Source organism: Carya illinoinensis, chromosome 10 (assembly GCF_018687715.1).
Source record: "Carya illinoinensis cultivar Pawnee chromosome 10, C.illinoinensisPawnee_v1, whole genome shotgun sequence".
NCBI lineage: Eukaryota > Viridiplantae > Streptophyta > Magnoliopsida > Fagales > Juglandaceae > Carya > Carya illinoinensis.
The window spans coordinates 11,363,186-11,375,183 of NC_056761.1; the positions used below are offsets into that span (position 1 = coordinate 11,363,186).

Consider the following 11,998-nt stretch of genomic DNA (forward strand, 5'->3'; position numbering starts at 1 on the left):
ACTTTATACAAAGATAATGCTGCTTGTATTACTCAAATTAGAGGAGGATATATCAAAGGTGATAGAACCAAACATATTTCACCTAAATTCTTTTATACTCATGAACTTCAAGAGAAAGGTGAAATTAAAATCAAGTAGATACGATCAAGTGATAATCTGGCAGATTTATTCACAAAAGTATTACCAACTGCAACATTTAAGAAGATTGTGCAGAACATTGGAATGCGGAGACTTGAAGACCTTTTATCATGCACTTTTCAAGAGAAGTAATGTCTTGAAGACTTATACTGATTGTACTCTTTTTCCTTCACTAAGGTTTTATTCCACTGGATTTTCCTTTGCAAGGTTTTAACGATGCATATTCATTATATATGGTCATCCAAAGGGGGAGTGTTGTAAAATAACATTGTTGTAAAATAAATTGTATGACCACCTTGAGCTAGCCGACATGCATAGTGCATAGTACTAGCATAGTAAGTTAGCCGACATATGCATAGTGCATAGTGCTAGTATAGTACCAGCATAGTGAGTTAGCCGACATATGCATAGTGCATAGTGCTAGCATAGTACCAGCATAGTGAGTTAGCCGACATATGCATAGTGCATAGTGCTAGTATAGTACTAGCATAGTGAGCTAGCCATCAAATGCACAGTCCCCTTTGTACGCCTATATATATCGTTGAATCTTTTAAGAAATTCATAAGTTTCATAACTTCTCTTAACTCTATCTCTCTCTCTCCTTTTAGAAAGTTTTATAATATTTTTTAATTTTTTGTATAATTATATTTTAAACTGGAGATATTTTTATAATATATTTATATAAATAATACCATTTTATATAAATACCATCATATATAATTATTTTGACAACTTTTTACATAAGTTAGTTTTATTCAAATATCATTTTAATAAAATAAAACTTATAAAAATAACATTATTTAATACCATTGTTTTAAAAAGGACTTATACATATATCATTACTCATAGTGTTATTTTAAAACATAATTATATAATAAGTCGAAAAAAGAATTAATCCTTCATCTATCATTATTCAAATGATTTATAATTACTTTTAATTATCTCAGCTTTATTCTATTCCACTTAAAAAAAAGGTTGCGTTTTGACAATGAATTATTATTTTTTTTTTTGAAACAATATACTTTCATTCACCTTTTAAGGGAGAGAAGGAACATGATTACAAGGAGGTCTAGTGACCAAAACAACCGAGTTCTCAGCTAGTTCTAAGGACTCCTTAGCTAGATCATGAGCAACCTGGTTACCACCTCTTCTGACAAAAGATACTTTCCACTGAGCTAGACTAGACAGCAGCACCCTTGTGTCTAATAAAACCATACCCACTCTATCCCATCTTTCAGCATGGTGGTTGATTCCATTCACGATCTGTAAAGCATCTCCTTCCAAGATAACCGATCTAAACTCCATGTCCTTTGCCAAGTTAGCCGCATGGAAGGCTCCTGAGGCTTCAGCCAAAGCAGGTTCTGTCAAGCTGGATAGTGAGAGTTTCTTTGTGACCAGAATGGACCCCTCATGGTCTCTGGCTACCAGACCTATACCAACTCTATCTTGAGGCACGTTCACAGCTGCATCCCAGTTGATTTTGACACAATTTGTTGGAGGAGGGATCCACACGGATGGATGTATAGAGGCCACTTGAGTCGCATGCACCTTTCCAATCTGAACTGTCTTGAATTCCTATAAGGATTGAGATGCTTGTTTCAAGACCAGGTTTGGGTGCAAAAAGGACCCCTCAAAGAGTAGCTTTTTTCTTCTTAACCATATATTCCTTGCAATGACTGAGAACATTTCAATAAGCTTCTGATCACACTGCTCAGAGATATGTTCATAGAGGTCCTTGAAATTGACTTCCCTCAGAGAGCTCTTCTGAAAGGATATAGGGCCCTGACACCACACATCCATTGCAGAACTGCAGTTCCATAGAGCATGGATGGTAGACTCCTCTTCCCTGCAGCATATGGGACATGAAGGGGACTCCACTATCTTCTTCTTAGATAGGTTGAGCATGGTAGGAAGTGACTCAAGACATGCACGCCATAGGAAAGTCTTTGTGGCATTAGGAATCTGCAACTTCCAACAATCAGTCCAGCTTTTCTGTTTCTGTGTCCCTCCTGATGGCTGTTCTTTGAGCATTTCAATTGCCTCTTTCTGCATATGATATGCACTCTTGACAGTGAAAGAGCCATCTCTGGTGCCCAGCCAAACTAGTTTGTCTTCCATACTCGAGGAGCTTATGGGGATTTTTAGAATTACTGCAGCTGTAGTAGCATCAAATACATCTGTGACCAAACCCCTGTCCCACTGCTTGGTCTCTCTGTTTATCAATCTTTCCACCTTTTCATCTCCCTGCAGGATATGTATTGGAGACTGAACCATATATGTAGTAGGTTGAGGCAACCACCTGTCTTTCCAGATGCTAGTTTTCTGACCATTTCCAATACGCCATATAGAGCCCTTTAACAGAACTCCTTTTGCAGCACAGAAGCTCCTCCATATGAAAGATGGTCTATGTCCCACCTTGGCTTGGAAGAAATCATGCTGTGGGTAATACTTAGCTTTAAGGACTTGAGCAGCTAGAGATGTAGGGTATTGAACAAGTCTCCACCCTTGCTTTGCCAATAAAGCCAGATTAAAATACTCAAGGCCTCTAAAACCCACTCCTCCTGCAGCTTTCGATTTACCCATCTGTGCCCAAGACACCCAATGCACCTTCTTCTCATTTTGTAGATGGCCCCACCAAAATTGATACATGACTCTGTTGATATCACTCAGCAAGGATTTAGGCAGCTTAAAGACCCCCATGCAGTAAGTAGGGAGGGCCTGTATCACAGCCTTGAGGAGTATCTCCTTGCCTGCATGAGAAAGGAGCTTGTCCTTCCAATTTCCTACTCTTGACTTAATTCTGTCGATGATACTCTTGAAGGCTGCATTCTTGGATCTACCTATGAGAGCTGGTAAACCAAGATACTTTTCATAACAAGATGATGATCTAGTACCTGCCAGGCTCAAAATATATTCTTTAGTTGCTGGCCTTGTGTTTGGGCTGAAGAAGATAGATGTTTTTGTCTTGTTAAGTTTCTGGCCAGAGGCTTCTTCATAGATGTTTAACAGAAGATGGATAGAGAACCATTCTCTAGCATTAGCTCGGCAGAAGAGCAGGCTGTCATCTGCAAAGAATAAGTGGTTGATGCTCAGCTTCCCTCTAGAGATTTGAAAACCGTGTATCACTTTGGAAACTTCAGCATGGTTCAGTAAACTGCTTAACACCTCAGAAACCAATATGAACAAGTAGGGGGAGAGGGGATCTCCCTGTCTTATTCCCCTTGATGGATTGAAGCTGCCTTGAGGGTTTCCATTAACAAGAATAGAGTAGGATACAGTAGAGATACATTGCATAACAAGGTTTACCCATCTACTGTTGAAACCCATTTTAACCATGACCTTCCTCAAAAACTCCCATTCCACTCTATCATAGGCCTTGCTCATGTCTAATTTGATAGCCATGTAGCCTTGTTGCCCTTTGCCTTTAATGGACATAGAATGAAGAGTTTCAAAAGCTACTATGACATTGTCAAGGATCATCCTCCCGGGTACAAAAGCACTTTGAGTAGGAGCAATGATGCGAGGAAGGATCTCCTTCAGCCTGTTGGAGAGAACTTTTGAAACCACTTTGTAGATGACATTGCAAAGCGAGATAGGCCTAAAATCCAGGACTTTTTGGGGGTTTTTGACTTTTGGTATCAGGACAATGAATGTACTATTAATAGGAGCAATCTCACCACCTTCATTTAAGACTTCCAGAGCTGCTTTTGTGATATCCTCTCCTGCAACCTCCCAATGAGATTGGTAAAACAAGGCAGGGAAGCCATCTGGCCCGGGAGCACCCATAGGATTCATTTGAAACAGTGCAATCTTCACCTCTTCCTGCTGTAAACTGTTTTGACAGCTTGGAATTCATTTCTCTATCCACCCTATGATGGACATGACTCAAACATTCATCCACACCCCTTGGGTCTGAGGAATTAAATAGATCCTGGAAGTATTGGGAGAATAAAGCAGATATTTCCCTCATATCACTGGTTTCATTGCCATCATCCTTCACAATTTTTTGAATTCCATTGTTTTTCCTCCTTTGGTTTGCACATCTATGAAAGTACTTGGAATTTCTGTCTCCATCCTTGAGCCATGCCTATTTTGCCCCCTGTTGCCATTTTAAATTCTCTTCCTCTAGAGCTTTATCAATTACCTTTTTTAGGGCCTTGATAGCTGCTGTGTTTGAACCAGTGCTCGAGTCTTGCATCTTGGAAAGTTGGTTCATTTTGGTTTGAATATCCCTCCTTTCTTTCCTGAGAGTTAAGCTCCAGAGTTTTAGAGAGTCCTTACATTTGTTTAGCTTCCTCATGACTGAATGTATCTTAAAGCCTTGTTGAGAATCTTGGTTAGACCAGCTGGATGTAATGATGTTGTTACATGCTTCATGAAGGTTCCAGCTTGCCTCGAATCTGAAAATCTTCTCTCTTTTAGTCTCCATAAGTGGTCCCCATCTTATTCTTCTTCTTGCATTGATCAATAATGGGCAATGGTCAGAGGTTTGAGCTGCTAGAGCATTGACACTGCATTCACAAAATAATCTAGTCCACAGTAAGTTTCCCAGGGCTCTATCCAGTCTTTCTTTGGTGAACTGGATTCCCTCTCTATTATTGCTCCAGGTATATTTTGATCCTTCATAGCCCAGGTCACTTAATCCACACCTGTCCACCATGCTTCTGAAGGCATCCATCTGAGAATTTGGTCTGCTGGCTGCACCTACTTTTTCATGGTGATACAATATCTCATTAAAGTCTCCAAAGCATAGCCACGATTTGTTTTCCTTAGGACTAATTCTTTCCAATAAGTTCCAACTGTCTCCTCTCCTAGCTGTTTCAGGAGAACCATAGAAGCCAGTAAGCATTATCTGCTGTCTACTCTCCTGGTGAGACAAGTTCATCGAAATGTGGCTTTGGGAATAGTTCTCTAAGCTGAAGTCCATTCTGTCTTTCCATATAAAAGCTAGACCTCCACTGAGACCTCTGCTGTCTACCACAAAGCTGCAATCGAAACCCAGCTTTCTCCTCACTTCCTCTACTCTTTTTCTTCCACATTTTGTCTCCATTAAAAATATGAACTCGGGCTACTTTGTCCTCACTAAGAGGTTAAGTTCTCGAACTGTTTGGGGGTTCCCAAGCCCCCTACAGTTCCCAAGACCTATCATGTCTGTTGGTGGGGCTGCAGAGCAGCCTCCACCATCCTGTAACTGTTAACACTTGAGTCTTGGTGTTCTTTTGCTTTCTTGTTTTTTAAAGGTGACTCCAACTGAGTGTTCGAGCTTCTTTTCTTGTTCCCCTTACTTCTACTAATCGTGTCCATAGGGATGGGTTGGAGACCCTCCCTAGCCTTTCTTTTCCAGGTGGCCCCCCTCTGCCTGGTCATAACACCCGTGCTACTAGGTATATCCATGACTACACTAGATTTTTTTTGTTTCAGTTCACTGATCATGCATGTAGGTGAATCAAAAACAACAGCAGGCAATTGTATGTCATTTTCATTGTAAATATTGTTCTCTGTAGATTTTAGTAGTTTGGATGGTAGACAGTTAACAGTAGGTACCTCATTCATTGGATCAATAAGAGCCTCTGACCCTAGGGAGTTTCCAAAATTAGAATACCTGAAACCCTCCAATGTTTGGTTAACCATTTTAGTGCTATTTTCCTTAGCATTACTGTTTGTTTTATTAAGATCCTCAAAGGTGGCTATGATTTCTTCCTTCCTTGTTTCCTTACCACTGCTATCGCCCTTGTTATTACCACTGGTAGTTTCAGATTGCTGTCTTTGCTGTTGGTTCAGGCCATCAGTTTTGCCACCATACTGTCGAGCATCGAAGATCCTCGAATTCAAAGGTTGCGCCCTGAGCCAAGGGCCAAACTGCAATGCCTTGGAATCAAAGTCTTGGGAGGGACCCCTCTGTTGTGAGCAGTTTTTGCCTTTATGGGCAATAATGCCACAGTGGAAACAGAATGCCTGCAGTCTTTCATACTTTACAGAAATCCAATGTTTACGGTTGTTTAGTTCCACCCACTTTCCACGTAGAAGTGGTTTATGTAAGTCTACTGCAACTCTTATCCTCATACACTTTCCCCATGCAACCCCATCAGAGTCAGTGTCCACTCTTATGACCTGGCCAACCGAGGACCCCAACTGTAACCCCACTTCGTCTGTCATTGCCCCCCACGGCAAACCATGTATTTGGACCCAGAATGGTTCAAATTGAAAATTTATTACATTTAAAGAATCATCTTCGTCCATTTCTAGAAAAGACACCAAGTTTCTATCAAAGAACCATGGGCGTCCCCCTAACACTTTTTCCTTATCCATCAGTAGTTGTTATCCATCAGTAGTTGAAATTCGATTATAAATTTGTGTTCTCCTAACTCTTTGAACTTTACCCAACCCTCCAATCTCCAGATCTGCGACATAGTTGTTCTGAATGCTTCGCTGTTTATTCCTTTCTCTGTCAAGACTCCCCCAACAATGCAGTGCTTTCTATGCAGGAAATCCTTTTTAGACCTAGCAGAAGGGATCTTTAACACTTCACTTTCTGTTGTAGACAGGTTAAGTCTTTCCCATCTCTTTGCAAGGTCTTCTTCCTCCATCATAGAACTGGAAGGCCGATATGATCAGTAAACGAGTAACGAGAATAATCACCAAACTCTCGGAGGAGAGACAGAACCACCCTGCACCAGCAAGGGGACTTAAAACCTTACTCTGTCTCAGTCTCTAACGAGAGAGAGAGAGAGAGAGAGAGAGAGAGAGAGAGAGAGAGAGAGAGAGAGAGAGAGAGAGAGAGAGAGAGAGAGAGAGAGGGAAGGACCTTACAAACTTTCCCACATATTCATGTCTCAAAGTTGTTCAGACAATGAATTATTTTGACAATATTGTTTAAAATTTTTATGTATCATTAATTGAGTTTTGAAAAATAGAGAAAAATTAAATAATTATTTACTATAAATTTTATATTAAAGTTTGTGTGAGTGAGTACTGCTATTTTAAGGTCTTTATACCATTAATACATAATACGACATAATTTGATTTTAGAGATGAATTTTGAGATTTAAATCTTATAAATAAAATGTTACCATTTATGTGATGTATATAGTATGTTCTACAGACCAGCTTGATAATAGAATAGTTCAAATTAAAACATAATTTTTTATATTTATAAAAGTTGTTTTGAATTTTTTGTTTAGATAATGGTTAGATTAACATTTGAAATAATATATATTTTTTATATTTGAATATGTTTAGTTTGAAATTTTTAAATTTATTAAAAACTTTTCCAAAACTTTTTGTTACCAACCAAGGCCTACTATGAGGATGTGCAGTTTAATTATATTTGTTAGAAAATTGGTTTTTTTATTTTTTTTAATGCTTGGATTAATATGATGATGATGATTATTAGGTGATAAACGGCTACCACATCCAAGGAAGGCAGCGGGCGCGCAAATTACCCATTCCTAACACGGGAGGTAGTGACAATAAATAACAATACCAGGCTTTTACGCATAAGAGCCTGGTAATTTGAATGACTACAGTCTAAATTCCTTAACAATAATCCATTGGAAGGCGAGTCTGCTGCCAACAGTCGTGGTAATTCCAGCTCCAATAGCATATATTTAAGTTGTTGCAGTTAAAAAACTCGTAGTTGGATCTTGGGTTGGGCAAAGCAGTCCGCCCCAGTGTGCATTGGTGAATATATATATTACGAATTAGATAAGATAAATATGAAGATTTAAAAAGATAAATTTTATCTAGAAATAAAAATATTGCGAGATTTTTTTTTTCTATGATAAAATATTTCTAGATTTGAAGTCTTACAAAAAATAATTAAGATATCCCATATGATAAGGATAATGGTAGGTGGTGTATGGAATCTCACATTGCTTGAGAATGTGAAGTTATTGCTCTTTATAAAGTTTCAATAAGTTTCAATTGTATCATTGAGTCATTGACTAGCCTTTTTGGAGTATAGGTCATGTGGTTTGGATTTTCTATTGAGACGTTACAAATGGTATTAGAGTTTATCCCAATTAGAAATATGGGACTTGAGCTGTTCTACCTACAATGGATTGGCCCAACAAGGACATTGGAAATTTAAGAGAGAGAGATTGTGATATCTCATAAGATAAGGATAAGGGTATGTGATGATCCCATATTGTTTGAGAATGAAAAGTTTTTACTCTTTATAAAGTTTCAATGGGACTCCTATTGTATTATTGATTAGTCCTTTTTAAATATAAGTCATATGGTTTGGGTTTTCCATTGGAGCATTACAATAATGTAAAATCTCACCCAAAAATGAAGCCAGTTTGAGAGGGGTCGGAGCTTTGGCTCCCTCCTCCCTCCCTTCCTCTCTTCCTCCTTTCCCAATGGTTGTTTTTCTGTGTTTGTTTTATTTTGTATTTTTTCATGTCAAATAAGGAAGAAACACCGATATGAGATTTTTCGGCGACCAGAAGACCACACTTGCCCCACCATGGGGTTCCTTGGCTGCAGATCTTCCAATTTGCCGAACGCGGCGGTAGGAGGAGCGGCGTGTAGCACGTACGCGCAAGTTGAAAATTCGTGCATGGCTTCCACGCGCCAGCATTAGGAGCTTTTTGCCTACGCCACACTCAGTGTTTCTGGGGCCAGGAAAACCAAGCTTTCAATATCGACCGTCGGGTTGACTCCTAGAGTGGCGTGTGTCCTTCAAGCGCCACTTCAGCCTTCTGCCTAGTGTTTTTATTCAGTCCAATGTTTTATTTTTTTTGTAGTTCTTTTTTTTCTTTTTCTTTTTCTTTTTTAATTTTTTGCTATGTGATTTTTGTTCTGTCTTAGTTAAAAATAAAAAGAAATATGCTATTAAACTTAGTGTCCATAACAGTAGAGCACCTCACCTCCTTTGGAGGAAGGAGGGTGATAGTACCTCGCCTTATTTGGAGGCAGGGGATTGTTTAGTTCTATTTTTTTAGAGTGCTTTTCTTTTGACGTCTATCAGAAGAGAGTTTATAGAAGTTAAGATAATATCTGCCACAAAGAAATGTTTGGACGGATGAGTCCCTAACAGATGAGCAGTTTGGCTAGTAGTCTTGATTCCTCTTATATTGATTAGTTATATATGTAACTTCGGATTTATTAAATGCAATAAAGTCTATTTTCATAAATAAATAAATAAAAACAATGTACACACAAAGATCTACAAATATACATTTTGAGTTTTCAAAAGAAAATTGTCTTCAAATTTGTAAAAATAAAATTGGCGGTCAGATTTTTCCATTTTTTCAACTCTCTCTCTCTCTCTCTCTCTCTCTCTCTCTCTCTCTCTCTCTCTCTCTCTCTCTCTCTCTCTCTCTCTCTCTCTCTCTCTCTCTCTCTCTCTCTCTCTCTCTCTATATATATATATATATAACTATCTATTTTTAGATTTTGGAGGCAATTTTTTTTAAAGGGTACTTTTTTCTCAAAATTTTTCAAGACTCCCGAAGTTTTAAATGGACATTTTTGGTACCTATTAGCTAGTTTAGATTGAGTTAGTTTACATTTTTCTTTGAAAAAGGAAGATTGAACCGATAAAAAATAAAAAAATAAAAAAAATAAAAAAGGAAGATTGAGTTAATTAATTACTATACATGACCTGTTGAGAATATAATTTTTCTTTTATAATCCTGAGACTGGTCAAGATGATTTTTAGAGGACAATACTATTTTTATTATAAAAGTTTTAGAAATATTAATTGTACGTAAGAAAAATTTACAAAAAAATTAATGTTCCACGTCTCAACTATTGATATGCTAAATATTATAAAATTTGAAATTCAGAATTTGAATTAAAAAATTGATAAAATGAGTTTTGCACATAAAATTATAAGTAAAGTTATAAGTACATATAAATTAAACATTAATATTACACATTTTAAACGACTATCTCACTTTTAAATATTATTTACTTAACTGAATATTTACTTAAAATATACTACATGAGTAAAATAAATGTTAATTGCAAATTCAATAATTCAGTGTTTGCCTATTTGCAAAAAGTCACATTGATTTTTACAACTCACAACAATTATATTTGAGATCTCAATAATATACCGACTTAAGAATATACTTTTTCTTATAATTTTTTTCTTTTGATAAGTGAAAAAGATTTTATTGATCTACATAATTAAGTAAAGCCCGAGTACAAAAGGAGTGTTAAAAAAAAGCCTAATTACAAATTTTGTGCTATGGAAAGTAGTGTAAAAATCATTAAAACTCATTTCATTCAATACAATGGAAGAAACCCAAAGCAACAATGTATGAAAGAAAATGTCTCTAAAACTCTCTGGAGAGCGTTTCCTATTGTCAAAACAGTAACTATTTCTTTCATTCCATGTACACACATTAAGCATAGAGGCACTATCTTCCAAACAGCTACAATGTAATGATTACCCCATATCCCTTTCCAGTATGAAAATAAGTCTATCACCCTCCTAGGCATTATCCATGCAAGACTGAGCCTAGTGAAGATTTCATCTTATAAAACCTTGACTACTTCGTAACCACACTTTCTCAACTTGTTAATAGTCAGAATTTTTCCATGGAATGCCAGCCAACCGAAAAATGCAGTCTTGAAGGGAACATTGCTCCTCCAAATGCACTTCAAAGGGAAGGCATTGAAGGATTGAGTCATTAATGTCTTATAATAAGAACAGACTGAAAATTTCTTGTTTCTTGTAGGTGTCCAAAGTAGTCTGTCCTCCCCTCCTACCTGTTTTTTCAGCGCATGAAGCACGCTATGAAAATCAACAATGTCTCCCACCTCCCAATCCTATACAGCTCTAGTGAATCTCATGGACCATTGCAAAGAATCAAAGATGGTCATATTGTTAGTCACCGAGGCATCCTTATCTGCCGCAATTCTATAAAGAGATGGGAAAGTGTTTTTTAAAGCAACATCACCACACTGAATATCGTGTCAAAATCGGATTCACGTATCCCTCCCCACCTCAAGTCTAAAATTACCGAGTAAGTCTTCCCATCCATTCTAAATGGATTTCCAAACTCCCACACCATAAGCTTCTCATACCTCATTTTCTTATAATTAAGTACATGCACCATCTAACAGTTCCTATTAGTACTTCAACAGTGTAATAGATTGCGTAGCAAAAGCAAACACATGTCAAAATTATTTATATGATATAATTTAATTTAAAATATAAATTTTTAAACTCTGAATGTTACTAATCAAATTACATAATATGGATATTGTGCATTGTAAAAGCTTCAGATAATACTGCTCGTCAAATGACAATAATTCAATACGTTTTCTATTAAGGCTGCATTTGGATGCTGAGTTGAATTAGATGATCTGAGTTTATCTATGAATGGTAGTATTTTATGAGTCCAATTGATATATGTTTGAATGTAATTAGATTGAAATATGTATTTAAATGTATTTAATATGTTGAAACGAGTTTTTTTATGAAAAGTTAAAAAAATAGTGAGTCTCATTAATGATTGGTTTGAAATGAGTTAAGTACTCTCCAAAACCTAAGCAAAAGTTATTTTCAAAAAGAGAAATGATTTATATAAATTCTAAATAGACAAGTTCCATGCAAGCTATTGTAAAATAGTAGATCCCACATTTAAAAAGCGTAAATATATATATATATATATATATATATATATATATATATATATATGTATGTATATATTATTAGTGGGACTCACATTTTTATAAAAAATTTGTATAAAATTTGTCAATTTAGAATTTGTATCAAGAATTATTCTTTAGAAAACACTTCAATTTAAATAACACCTTCATTTTTTTAGAAAAAGACTAAATTAAGGGCTTCCTCCCCATCTGTCCCCTGGACCCATCTTTGATGGTGTCGTGGGATCAACGG

The 11,998-nt window shown here is 36.7% G+C and overlaps 1 protein-coding gene across 1 annotated transcript; it reads right to left on the bottom strand.

The window, feature by feature from the left end:
- Positions 1-1,173: 1,173 nt before the first annotated feature.
- LOC122278417 lies at positions 1,174-5,188 on the bottom strand. The gene is made up of 4 exons (XM_043088606.1): positions 4,283-5,188; positions 3,955-4,069; positions 1,816-3,860; positions 1,174-1,713 (listed from the first exon to the last, which is right to left on the bottom strand). The coding sequence occupies exons 1-4, from the start codon at positions 5,186-5,188 to the stop codon at positions 1,174-1,176; spliced, it is 3,606 nt and encodes a 1,201-aa protein (XP_042944540.1).
- Positions 5,189-11,998: the final 6,810 nt, after the last annotated feature.